Consider the following 14,268-nt stretch of genomic DNA (forward strand, 5'->3'; position numbering starts at 1 on the left):
CCATTTTATTAGATTCAAAAATGTTATTTTCACTTACTATCATTGGCTTCAGTGTATTTGAAAGCTGATATTTTTATGAGTAATTTCCTTCTGTTGGTTGTCTGGTAATTGTGAATATGACATTATTTTTAGGTTTGGCCTCACGGCGACTATCCTCTTATTCCAGTTGGTAAATTGGTCTTAAACCGGAACCCAGTTAATTACTTTGCTGAGGTTGAACAGTTGGCTTTTGACCCAAGCAACATGCCGCCCGGCATCGAGCCCAGCCCTGACAAAATGCTCCAGGTAAACCCAGTTGATCGAGAGGTTCTGAGGCAGGAGTGTGTGTACATGCCTGTGTGCCCTTGCACGTGTGCGTGCGCACACACACACACACACACACAGAGTGTAATTTGGCTTGATCTTTATATGAAGAATTAACTAGGACATCACTTAAACCTTGGTTTGGGTCTTTAGTCCTGTGGGACTGAATGAAACATCCTTAAATGAGCGTTACAGGATAAAACAAATTTCATAGTGAGTCCCTCAATATGGTAACTTTGATATTTAGGCTCTTAATTTAAAAGAAGTTATAGGAGAAATACCTTAGGTATTTGTGGGATATTCTTTTTCAGTCTCTAATCAAGGATGGGGAATACCATTAATTGATTATAACATTTGATCAGCATAACTGTATTCATTTTCTCTTTCATGTAAAGAGAAAATGATGGCACGTGTAAAAAGAGACCCAGAGGTGATTTTTACAAGCTCAGTTTATGTTTCCATTGATTAAAGGCAGTGGGTTTTACTGTTTGTTTTGGTAATGTTGCTGCTGCTGCTGCTAAGTCACTTCAGTCGTGTCCGACTCTTAGCGACCCCATGAACTGCAGCCTACCAGGCTCCTCCGTCCATGGGATTTTCCAGGCGAGAGTACTGGAATGGGTTGCCATTGCCTTCTCTGGTAATGTTCCTAGGCATTCAGTATTTTTTCACCTCTTTCCAGTATGTTTTTTCAAGAGTACAAAGAGTGAAAAATTCTTATCTGGATCAGAAATTAATGGGGAAATAACTGGCTTAATAATTATTGAGTAAATCAATCTTTTGTGTTCTTAGACTATGATCATGGTACAAAGGTTAAAGTTTTTACCTTAGGTCAGACCACAGTGACTGACAGCTATTTCTTATGTAAGCGTCCAATTCCAGTTCAGGTATCGCTGTCCATGGAGGTGAACTAAGTTTCCTTTGTTTTTTTAAAATAACGATTTTTTTGCTCTGACATTGGGAACATTTGAACCTTTTATAGAAAATAAATGTATATTAATTTTTAATTTAATTTGACTGCTGTGGGTTGAATACCTGTCTACTGATAGACTGCCGTGGCTGCTATAGCAGGAGGCCATACAGCAGGGAAGAACCATTGTACTTGGTTAGCCTTTTGATGAGCATTGAGGAATTGTCCAAGGTTTTTTGAGTAGGTAAGTAGTAGAATCTGCATGGGGTCTTAGGAAGAGTCTTTTGGCAGGAATATTTAGGGTGACGTTGTTGGAAGGATGGCTTGGAAAAGGAGAGCCAGTGAGGAGGGCTTGGAAGTTACTCTGATGGGAACTAACGCATGACCAGGTGGTAGTAGTTGTACGGTAATGGACAGTGTTTTCAACAATAATGTGGAAAGGCAACACGTTATTAAATTTTAAAACTTGGGGATACAAAGTGTAAACTGGACCATGGTGAAAAGCACTCAGTAGTGTAACGTGAGTCCCAGAGACTGTCCCCTGAGTGCCTGGTGATGCAGGGGCAGCCCTTCTTCCCTCCCGAGATTCACAGTTTATCAGGAGTGGAGAAGTCGACTGCTGGAGTGGGAGAGCTGTGCCCCGGCCCAGCAGGGAGGTCGGGCACAGGGCCCTGGGTAAGGCCTTCATTCAGGTGGGGTCAGGGTGCGACCTTGCTGTCTGCATTTCTGGGCCTTAACTTGGAAGGTCTCTACCTGCAGGTGGGGTGGGGACGCCTTATAAATACAAGGTGACCCCAAACCAGAACAATATGATGAGGCTCCATCCAGGGGCTGCTGGTGGCCAGCTGTACCTTCCGTCCTATTGGTATGGTTAGAGCACAGCTTAGTCCATTTTGGGCAGAAGGAGGCGACCAGCTCCAAACTGTAGGTGCTTTTGTTCATGGTTGCATGGCCGGTCATCTGAATATTACTTTATTTTTAATATTTTTAAAGATTTTTTTGATGTGGACCATTTTTAAAGTCTTTATTGAATTTGTTACAGTGTTGCTTCTGCATTATGTTTTGTTTCTTTTGGTCGAGAGGCATATCAGATCTTATTAGCTCCCTGCCCAGGGTTCAAACCTGCATCCTCTGCATTGGAAGATGAAGTCTTACCCACTAGACTGCTGGGGAAGTCCCTGAATATTACTTTAGACTCATGATTATGGGAGGTAGAGTCACTCAGCCAAGAGCAGATTATGGACAGAAGAGCAAGACTGGACTAAGCATGTTGGCCTGAGTGATTTGAACAAAATAATCACATCAGTTGCCCTATTCAACTTGATTTGTGTTTTGGCTGGCCCGTAGAATTAGTGATATAAGAATATTCTTTCAGGCTTCCCTGGTGGCTCAGATGATAAAGAATCTGCCTGTAATGCGGGAGGACCTAGGTTCGAGGCCTGGGTTGGGAAGATCCCGTGGAGAAGGGAATGGGTACCCACTCGTTTTCTTGCCTAGAGAATTCCATGGACAGAGGAGCCTGGCAGGCTACAGTCCATGGGGTTGCAAAGAGTCACACATGACTAAAGTGACTTAGCACGCACGCACGCATGAATATTCTTTCAGATTCAAGGCCAATAATAAAGTCAATTAAAGAAAACTGCTTGTGAGTAGAGCTTTGAATAATGAGAATATTTAAATAATTGGATACTAAGATTTATATGGAGTTAATCATCAAGGTTTTTGTTTCAACACTAATTGAAAGAAATTGCACAATCTCCTGCCTTGGTAAATATGTGATTTAGTTTAATCTTGATTCAGGGCCTTGTGTCATCGTAGGGCCATCGTCCTATACCATGGCTTTCTTTGTGTAGTACTTTGTTAATATCTAGAAAGTCTCAGAGCTCAAAGTGTATCTGACATAAACCAGGCTGCAACACAAAAGGTGTTTTTTTTTTTTTTTTTAATAATTTCCCATATAGTTGGTTTTGTAGAAATCTGCTTCTTTTTGTTAAGAGCAAATGGTTGACCCCTCCCCTGGAGTGAGAGAGTGGGGAGGAATGGAATTAGTTCATGACTCCAGTTAGTCGGGTTCTAGCAAGTTTGTTTTGCAATGTAATGTGTCCTTGGAAACAGAAATCATTTTTATTTCTTATTTTTTTTTTATATATTTTGGCTGCACCACTTACTATGTGGGATCCTAGTTCCCCAATGAGGGGTCACACGTGTCCCCCTTGCATTGGAGTCTTAACCCCTGGGTTGCCAGGGAAGTCCCAGGAATAAGAAGGAATTCAAGCCTGGGCACTAACTTGTTATTTGAGAAAAAAAGGAGTTAAGATCTAGAAGAGATGTGAAGATTTGTGGCTCTTTGGCTGCATGATGTGGAAGGTTAAGGCCCATTCAGTTAGGGAGCGCTCATTTGGTGAGAGAGAAGAAACTTTGGTCTTTACTGGGCGGACAGTCAGGGCTCTGTGGTGCTCTGTGTTCAACGCTTGCCAGTGAAGTTCACGGGCTGTTTCTCTCTTGTCTCTTACTGCACATTGTCAGTGTCTGTTCCCTTATAACTGCAGGGCCGCCTTTTCGCCTATCCTGACACTCACCGCCACCGCCTGGGACCCAACTATCTCCAGATACCTGTGAACTGTCCCTACCGTGCTCGAGTGGCCAACTACCAGCGTGACGGCCCCATGTGCATGATGGACAATCAGGGTAAGCCTCAGAAGGTGGCTCGCTCTGAGGGTGCCAGGGGGCACTGCTGGGCAGGGGTTGGGGCGCCCCATCAGCCCACGGGTTTTCAGGCTGCCCCAGGGACCTCCTGCTCTGTGGAAGCCCCATATGGCTGCTTGTGCCCACCACATATTTCTTGCCCAGCAATGAAGGTTTCAGCTGCCTGAGGACTCTTCTTACCTTTATCTATTTTATATGTTTTATTGAGAGTTCCCACCTCAGATTTTACTTTCTGTCCATCTCACAGTGGAGGAGGGAGAAAGATCTTTCACCCTGGCTGCTGCAGGATATCATCCAACTTAGGGAGCAGGGTTTTTTTTTTTTTTTTTTAATTAATTTTATTACTGACATTGATTTTGCTGTATTTCTTGCCAGTCTCTCCTGTGAATATTTGTTACACATTTAAGATTAGCTCATATATATATAATTTTGTGCCTTGCATCTTGTTACAATTATTATCATTAAGCCTCTTCCAAGTATTCAACAAGTTAATATGCTCACTAACTGCGTGTGTTGGGTGGTTGCAGTATTTCTGCTCTCTGAGGCTTCACGTGTTGGTGTATAATTGCCCAAAGTAATCGGTACTCCTCTATCTGTCTTCTGTGTTTTTATACTAAAGTTACTGTTTTTCATTAATAGTCCTTGATTCTTTTGTTGTTGAGACTGGCTGTATTAAGTGAAAGTTGTGCAGTTGTGTCCTACTCTTTGCATCCGCGTAGACTATGCAGTCCGTGGAATTCTCCAGGCCAGAATACTGGAATGGGTAGCTTTTCTTTTCTCCAGGGGAATCTTCCCAACCCAGGGATCGAACCCAGGTCTCCCGCATTGCAGGTGGATTCTTTACCAGCTAAATCACAAGGGAAGCCCGAGAATACTGGAATGGGTTGCCTATCCCTTTTCCAGTGGATCTTCCCGACCCAGGACTCGAACTGGAGTCTCTTGCGTTGCAGGCAGATTCTTTACTAACTGAGCTGTCAGGGAAGCCCGGCTGTATTAAAGTGGTTCATTATATATTTGGGGATGTCATTAATAAGTAATTGCTTTGTGTTTACCATTCTTGTTTACTATTATGGTGGTGTATGTGTGAAAAAACTACTTTGACACCCCTCTTGTCTAATTTTAAAAGTAGAAAGTTTGACCTGTTCCCTTGCAGTTCGGTGAAAAAGCTTAATCTTTTCCAATAGTCAGTGACTTGAGGACAACTCCAACTTTGAGTAAAGGTCAGAGCTTATTTGGAAATAAAATTTTAAAGTTACTCCAACTGGTACATTTCAAAGAACTAATTCTTAGTACAGAAAATCACTGTGATGGCTTGTTATGGAGAACTTTGCTTTTCACATGGACGTGACTGACCTGGAATGAATTTCTTGGGCTGGTATCTGGACTCCATAGGAGTATGGGGCCCCTGTCTTCCTACAAGCTTTTGGTTCCTTTGTCAGTGTGATGTACAGTGTGATGTATCCACCCAGGATTGTCTATTCCAGCAGGGACCTGGGTAAAATTCTAAATCCAGACTGGTTTGTTCAAACCACTTGCTATGTTTTTTCAAGCCATCCTTTCTGTTTAGGCAGCATGTACTCATATAACACAAGCTTCTGTATACATCAGCTGAGGCAGAGCATAGTTGGGAAAATGAACATGCCAAAAGGAAAAAAAAAAAGCCTCAAAATTTATTCCAGAAGTCTTAATACATGTTTTGATTGCATTTGTCATTATTTTTCCTAAGTCCAGAGAAATCAGTGGTGACATATTAGAAATATCAAAGTTAAAAAAATATTTAAAAAATGTATCTGTAGAGAGAAGCAAAAGTGAAGCTGTTGGATTGGTTGGCCAAAAAGTTCGTTTGGGTTTTTTTGGCCAGCCCAATAGAATTAAATAAAGTCGTAGTCAATAAAGGAAAGAAACCCCAAGCATCTTAAACACCTTTAAGAAATAGTGAAGTAGAGTCCCGTGATGGCAATCTAGTATGTGCTGGAATGGAAAAGTCAAAAATGCCGGATTCAGGATCCAGCACTGACCCCGAAGCACCACCCTGCAGCAGTCAGTGAGTGTCTCAGGGCTCAGTCCATGTGTCTGGTGATTGAAAGAGCAGAGCTAGAACTTTGAGCTCCCAGGAATCCCATGATTGCATGTTTGAACTGCACCCAGGCCCAACTGAAACCCTCCAATTTGAAATGTGTCTTTGGGTGTCATCTTCTATGGGGGCCAAACCAAACTTATATAAATATATTTGTCCTGGTAAACATGAGAAGATTGTAGAGATGGGACCATCTGAGTGTTCAAAGGGAACTTGAGATCTCTCCTGTAAGACGCAGAGGGAGACAGATATGTGAGCAGATGACGGTATTCTTTAAGAATCTGGGTGCTGTTTATAGCTAAATATGGGGAGTTAAAAATAATATGTGCATGGCATCTGCACACATGCGCGTGTGTGCACACATATATAATTGTCCCTTGAATTTATTTTTTATTTCGTTGACTATTTGTAGACTTACTTCATTTTTCATCTCCCCAAGTGAATGTATGTGGTTTTCCTTTAAAGGTGGGGCTCCAAATTACTACCCCAATAGCTTTAGTGCTCCTGAGCATCAGCCTTCTGCCCTGGAACACAGGACCCATTTCTCTGGGGATGTACAGCGCTTCAACAGTGCCAACGATGACAATGTCACTCAGGTAATGGCTCCTTTGTCTTCTGTGAGAGTTGCTTGGTCATTCTTCTCAATGTCTGAATATATTACCTTTTAAAGTGTCTGCTGCTGCTGCTGCTACGTCGCTTCAGTCATGTCCGACTCTGTGCTACCCCATAGATGGCAGCCCACCAGGCTCCTCTGTCCATGGGATTCTCCAGGCAAGAACACTGGAGTGGGTTGCCATTTCCTCCTCCAATGCATGAAAGTGAAAACTCAAAGTGAAGTCACTCAGTCGTGTCTGACTCTTAGCGACCCCATGGACTGCAGCCTACCAGGCTCCTCCATCCATGGGATTTTCCATGGAGTGGGGTGCCATTGCCTTCTCCATTTAAAGTGTCTAATATGTCTCAAATTGAATTCAGGGACAACATCTTTATTCATAACTCAGTTCCCATATTAGATGGAGTTGAAAATAGAGTCTCAGATTATCTCTTTATTTTTCATATGCAAATATCCAGCATTTAGTAAGTACTAAATTATCAGGCATACCCAACACTTAAGCCCTTATATCTGAAAAATCAAGAGAGAGGAAAAAAACAAAACAAAATTGGCAATAGAAGCAAACCTACTGGAGATCCAGATAGTGAAATTGTCAGATACAGGTTTTAAAATAACTGCAAATAATATTTTTAGGAAAATAGAAAAGAGATGACAGCATGGAGCATTATTAAGAACTTTAATCTATAAAAAAAGAATTGAGAGAACATGCCTAGCAGTCCAGTAGTTAAGACTGCGTTTCTACTGCAGGGGGGTGTCCCTGGTTGGGGAACTAAGATCCCTCAAGCTGTGCAGTGTGGCCAATAAAATTTAAAAAATTGAATGGACATACTGAGCTGGAAAATGAACAACTTAAGCATTTAGTAAATGAGTTTAAAAAGGTGATTAAACATAATAGAGGATTACTGAACTGGTAGAGCAGTAGATGTTATCAAGACTCAGTCATGAAGAGAGAGAGAAAGAGAACTCCCCTTCATGATGAGAAACCATTCAGAGCCTGAGAACGCAAGCCACGGTTTGCTTTCCTCTAAATAACAAACAACACACATACAGTACGTATAAAGAACTCCCACACAGCAGTAAGAAAAAGTCAGACAAATGAATATGAAAAAAATGGGCAAAAGACTCGAATAGGCACTTTGTAAAAGAAGTATCCAAATGACTGGAAAACGTACGGAAAGGTCATGTATTTCACTAGCCATCAGGAATATACAAAATAAAACTGAAAAGAGGCACTTCTACCAATGCACAGGAATGACGAGACTTAAAAAGACTGTGTAGCAAGTGTTTGTAAAATGAGAAACAGCTCTCACATAAGTGTAAATTGGTTCAGGTGTTTTGGAGACCTGGTTGTCAGTATCCACCGAAGCTAAACATGTACGTGCCTTTTGACTAGTAAGTGCACTCTTAAGCATAGATTCCACATAGAAACGTGTACATGTGAGCAGCAGAAGACAGGTACAACAGTTTCTTCGTATCATCCAAGTGTTCATCAACGAAAGCTTGGATAAATAAACCGTAGTATATTCCCACTGCTGCTACTGCTAAGTCGCTTCAGTCGTGTCCGACTCTGTGCGACCCCATAGATGGCAGCCCACCAGGCTCCCCCGTCCCTGGGATTCTCCAGGCAAGAACACTGGAGTGGGTTGACATTTCCTTCTCCAAGGCGTGAAAGTGAACAGTGAAAGTGAAGTCGCTCAGTTGTGTCCAACTCTTAGCGACCCCATGGACTGCAGCCTACCAGGCTCCCATGGGGATTTTCCAGGCAAGAGTATTGGAGTGGGTTCCCATCGCCTTCTCCAATATTCCCACAGTGTACAGCATTGAAAACTAATGAAGTATCCCAACAAGCAGTAACACAGATGAATCTTACAAATATGAAATTGAACAATAGAAGGAGAATATAGACCACACGATTCCATCTGTGTACATTTCCAAGAGAAGTAAAGAAAGACATTTATAATAATAGAAGTAAAAACAACTGGGGGGTCAGCTGGAGAAAGGGGACTGGGAGGAGGGGTATGGTAGGGGCATTTCTGAGATGTGAGTGATGTTTCTCTCTTGATCTGGGTGGTTGTGACACGAGTGTCCCCTGAAAAATCACCCTGAACTTCACACTTAACATTTGGTACCCTTACTGCAGACATATTACACTTAAAAAGAAAAAAAGAGTTCTTCTCTCACTTTGTATAGACTATTAAAAATGTCACTTTTTCGTGAATAGGAATTTGGTCCTGCTCTTAAAGGTCTGTGGTTAACGTGTTGGAGTGGGTAGATTAGCTCAGCATCCTCATCTGGTGATAAAATGGAACCGCTGTCTCATTTGTGGAGTCCGTGCCCTCCTGTAGTGAGCAGCCGAGCTGTGTGTGATTGGTGGTTGTTAGCCAGGCATGTGCTGTGCTGCGCTTAGTCGCTCAGTCATGTCCGACTCTGCAACCCCACAGGCTACAGACCACCAGGCTCCTTTGTCCATGGGATTCTCCGGGCAGGAATACTGGAGTGGGTTGCCATTTGCTACTCCAGGGGATCTTCTTGGCCCAGGGATCGAACCCGGGTCTCCCGTGTTGCAGGCAGATTCTTTACTGTCTGAGCCACTAGAGTTTATGATATGGCCATTCAGACTGGAGTGGGGTGATACCTCATTGTAGTTTTGATTTGTATTTCTCTAATAATTAGCAATGTTCAGCATTTTTTTCATGTCTTTTGGCCATCTGTATATCTTCTTTAAAGAAATGTCTATTTAGATCTTCCCACATGCAGTACTTTGATTGGATTATGTTAATACCTCAAAGTATAAAGATTTTTAAACTTTAATATCAGATTTAAAGTTTGCTCAAATTTTAAAAGTAGTATTATATTCTGATATTTGATAACTTATAAAAACTGTAAAGTTTTGATATTTTATAAATTTGCTACCTTGGGTAATTTGATGGTTTACGACTGAGCAACTTCACTTTCACTTTTCACTTTCATACATTGGAGAAGGAAATGGCAACCCACTCCAGTGTTCTTGCCTGGAGAATCCCAGGGACGGGGGGTGCCTGGTGGGCTGCCGTCTATGGGGTCGCACAGAGTCGGAGTTGGACATGACTGAAGCGACTTAGCAGCAGCAGCAGCAGCAGAACAGTACATAGAATAGGGTCTGGTGCATTATAGGTATGTGAGTAATAAATATTTGCTCAACGAATGAATGAATGAAATGTTGCATAGAGTCAGAGCGATACCTGAGAAATGGCTGATTTCAGAAATAAGCAGAGGCTGTTAGGACTCATATGTGTATTACTTTGCTCTTACTTTTTAATTTTAACCTTTTGATATTCATTTTAGAAGTAAACTCAGTGCTGTAAGCAAAATACCACTATTAACATCTGTCTTCTCTAAGAAATCTTAGAGTAGCTAAGAGCCTAATTAATGAGCTAGGGTGTATGCTCTCTGGTTCTGGGTGAACTGAGCAAAGGTTGTCTTGTGCTAAGCTTGCATTTGATGATGGCACATTCTGCACTTGTCAGTAGTAAGGTGTGGTGGCATTTTTAATTGTAGGCTACACTGCCTTTTATTTATAAGAGATTTGTAAGCAGTGACCACAAAAGACATTGTTAAAAAGAAGTTATGAGCTATTATCTTCCTTTTTTTTTTTTTGCTTATGCCCCCAACGGTATGTGGGGTCTCAGTTCCCCGACCAGGGATTGAACCCATGCTTCCCACATTGGAAGCGTGGCGTCTTAACCACTGGATGGCCAGCGAAGTCCCCGTTATCTTCCTGTTTGACTTAAAACAAAAAGTGAGGAACTCAACACGTGACAGTTTCATCTATAAATTATTCTTAAATTGCAAAGCCTTTTTTCATTCTTACAGCAATGAGAAATCTTGCGTCTTCATTTCAAAAGTGGGGTTTGGGTCAGTTTTGTTCGTGATTCCCTGCCTTCTGTTTTCAATGAGCAGGTGCGGACTTTCTATTTGAAAGTGCTGAATGAGGAGCAGAGGAAACGCCTGTGTGAGAACATTGCGGGCCATCTGAAAGACGCACAGCTTTTTATCCAGAAGAAAGCGGTGAGTGATACTTTGTAAGCCGAACAGTGACACCTGCTGGCAGGATGGGAGAGTGCAGCTGTGGGAGAAAGACCTTCAAAAGAAGTGTCATTTCTATTTTACTTGAGTTAAGCAAACTTAAAAAAAAAATGAGTATGAATCCCCAATCAACCTCTGATTCTTTTCTTTCTATGGCTTACCTCCAGTAGATACACTATATCCATCAGTCCTTTACTCTTTGTCCAGTGTGTAATAATTTAGTTTAAGGCAAATCGTCTCCTAATGCTATTCAATCTGACTGTAGCCAAGTTCCATGTTAAGAGAGTAATATCCAGTATGAAAATGTGGGTCCTGCCACAATTTTGCTTAGACTTTAGATGATAAGAAATACAGATTACGTCTTTGTGGTTTGAAGTCTGCCTGACTACTCGACATTATGATACCCAATCTGCCTTCAGAAGCAAATAGAAACATGCTGTTTTCTGGGGTAAAAACTGAGCTGCTTCCAAAGCTCAGGCTGACCTTTTAAGCAAAGGTGTCCCAGGGCATTTCTGATGGTCGCTCGTTGTGCTGTTTGCTCACTGTTGGTTTCCTGGCTGCCCCAGGGTCAGCCTCTCATAAATTTAGGAACCGCTGCCCCTCTCTTATCTCTTGGCTGCTGCTTCTCTGTTCATAAGGGCAGCTGTCTGGAGTATGTTCTAAGGTCTGGAGATAAGTACCTTGCAGGCTGCGCGCTTTCTCTGCAGGCAGAGCTCTATAAACTGTGTTTGATGAGTGTGTATATGAAAGATAACCCTTTGATTCCCTGGACACTAGTACTTCTTGCTGTTTACTCAGGCAGAGAGCCTGACTGTTGCTCTGTGAGAGAGGTGGGGTGGGTTTTTTCTCATCTTTCTTAGAAAAATGAGTGAGACTGTTTGTAAGCAGAGAATTGGGCCCAAACTCTTGGCCTTCTCCTCTTACGTACGCTAAAGCTGCCTGGCCTCCGTGGGTTCTTGATGTCCTACCTCTTGCTGTCTGCTGGGGATCGGCCCCTGGTCAGGAATTCCTTCTAGAAGTGTGCAGAGTTGCCCAACACAGGCCATTGTTTGTACACCTCACTTTATTTTTTAATTGGTGTGTAATTGCTCTACAACGTTGCGTTACTTTCTGCTGTACAACAAAGTGAATCAAGTATGTGTATACATATATCCCCTCCTTCTTGGGCCCTTCAACCCAACCCCCGCCCCCATCCTACCCGTCTAGGTCACCACCGAGCTAAGCTCCCCCTGCTGGACAGCAGCTTCCCACCAGCTATCTATTTTACCCATGGGGTATACGCTAACTGTAAATTCAGGCAGTGTTGGGGCCCTTTTCTTAATACAAATCACTGTAGCTTGCATTCCTCCGAGGTCAGCTCTTTACCAGCTGTAAGTGGAGCTCACCTCCTAATGCATTTTTCTCACAATACTCTGCAAGGTTGATTTAATCGACTCATTTGTTTTTATGGGAGTGGATATTGAACTCTATGAGGGAGATTTGATTGTCGTACCTATTCCATGAGGAGTGGGTATTGAAGCTCAGGCGAATGACTTATCCAGGGTTGCTCAGCCAGTATACACCCAGGACCTGAGTCCTGCTCCCTGTTGTTAAATGCTGTGTCTCTGCCTCCTGTGGATGTGTCCCTCCTCCCCTCTGGAGGAAATCCCGTGGAGCAGACACTAGGGACTGGCACGGTAGGGGCCTAGGGTGATGCTCTCATGGTCTTCATTTGGTTTCAGGTTAAGAACTTCAGCGATGTCCATCCTGAATATGGCTCCCGCATCCAGGCTCTTTTGGACAAATACAATGAGGAGAAACCTAAGGTGAGCCCAGAGCAGCCCAGCTGTGGCAGAGGGTGTATGTCATGGATAGGCACAATGGGTTTTCTCTTCAGTGATTCTCCTCAGGGACAGCTATTCAGTTTCTTAAGCAGCTGTTCACAATCTCAGTTGAGATTTAAAGATCTCACCTGGAAAGCGCAACCTCTTCATTTAAGCCCTGGGCCATATAAGACTCTGGGATGTGTGGGGGTGTGTGTGTGTGTGGGTGTGTGATGCCCTGGGCCATGTAAGACTCTGGGGTGTGTGTGTGTGTGTGTGTGTGTGTGAGAGAGAGAGAGAGAGAGAGAGAGTGAGTGAGACGTCCAACTCTTTGCAACCCCACCAGGCTCCTCTGTCCATGGGATTCTCCAGGCAAGGGTACTGGAGTGGGTTGTCATTTCCTCCTCCACAGGGGCTATAGTCCATAGGGTCGCAAAGAGCTGGACACAACTGAAGCGACTTAGCACATATGGTTATAAGACAATCTAAGGTGGACAAATTCTGCATTGTTATTTTCATTTGAGCATAGATGAAAGCAGAAATACGTACTGAGTCTCTGCCCAAGTGAGTTAATTAACCTGCTGCTCTTGCCCTTTTGAAACAGAACGCAGTTCACACCTATGTGCAGCATGGGTCTCACTTGTCTGCAAGGGAGAAAGCTAATCTCTGAGGGTCGGGGGCCTGGCCCTGCACCACGTTGCCGTCCGCTTGTGAAGCAGAGCATGGTGTTCACACCTGTACCCACGGATCGCTGGATGGAAGATTCTCCTGCACTAGACATGCAAATGCAAGTTTGTGTCTGTAAAATGATAATCCAGATTTCTATAGCAAATGATGTAATAATGGCTTTTAATCCTACTTTCCTGTGGGTGAATGAAGGTTAAGGCTTAACAATCATTTAAAAGAAACATGTATTTGCTTTTGACAGCTGATTATTCACTTAAAATGACTAGAATGAAAGTTTCTAGCAGAAATATGATTTTATTTGACCAGAAAAAGTCTTAGTGACATTTATGTTTACATATCATCTCATGGCCTATTTTTTAAAAATATCACTGTAATTATATAAGAAGAAAAGATAAAGATAATTTACTGAGAAATTTAAATTTTTCTCAGTTCCCATGAGGAAGAACACATTGCTGTCTTTTGAAAATAACTTCAGCACCATCATGGCTTGATGTTTATTCCTGCTTTGAATTAATCAGGTTTTTTAAAACTTGCAATTACATTTATCCTAATACAGCACTGATTTTGCAGTAGACTGATTTGTAATTGCTTTCCTTTTTCCAATAAAATAATCTGTAAATAAAAATAGAAGACTGGTGTTTGATTTCTTTAGTCTCCATATGTAACTTGAAATGTCTCAAGATTCTTAATCTGAATATCATGTTATTAGATTGTTGTTGTTTAATTGCTTAGCCATGTCCAACTCTTTTGCGACCCCATGGACTGTAGCCAGTCAGGTTCCTCTGTCCATGGGATTTCCCAGGCAAGAATACTGGAATGGGTTGCCATTTCCTTCTCCAGGGGATCTTCCTGACCCAGGAATTGAATCTGTGTCTCCTGCATTGGCAGGCAGATTCTTTACTGCTGAGCCACTAGGAAAGCCCCCTGTTATCAGATACTTACCCTTAAAATTGAAAATACTGGTTTCACAAGGATAGTATATTATTTGTTTAAACCAATAGCCTTTATACACAGCTTCTGAGATACAGGGGACCAGAACTTTATTCTATTGGGAAAACAGCAAATTTCCCAGTTTTGAAAGTTACTTAGATCTCTTGTTCATTAGCTT

The 14,268-nt window shown here is 42.4% G+C and overlaps 1 protein-coding gene across 1 annotated transcript in view; it reads left to right on the plus strand.

Annotated features, from left to right (window-relative positions):
• CAT (catalase) overlaps positions 1–13,785 on the plus strand; it is a 35,879-nt gene extending 22,094 nt beyond the window's left edge. Inside the window, exons 8-13 of the mRNA XM_086341126.1 lie at positions 133–285; positions 3,760–3,898; positions 6,459–6,589; positions 10,546–10,653; positions 12,393–12,476; positions 13,078–13,785. Coding sequence (XP_086197252.1) covers positions 133–285; positions 3,760–3,898; positions 6,459–6,589; positions 10,546–10,653; positions 12,393–12,476; positions 13,078–13,143 — 681 coding nt within the window. The 3' untranslated portion in view covers positions 13,144–13,785. The remainder of the gene's footprint in view (positions 1–132; positions 286–3,759; positions 3,899–6,458; positions 6,590–10,545; positions 10,654–12,392; positions 12,477–13,077) is intronic.
• Positions 13,786–14,268: the final 483 nt, after the last annotated feature.

This window comes from Bos grunniens, chromosome 15, assembly GCF_055505025.1.
Source record: "Bos grunniens cultivar Pamir isolate PY7600 chromosome 15, Bosgru_T2T1.0, whole genome shotgun sequence".
Classification (NCBI taxonomy): Eukaryota; Metazoa; Chordata; class Mammalia; order Artiodactyla; family Bovidae; genus Bos; species Bos grunniens.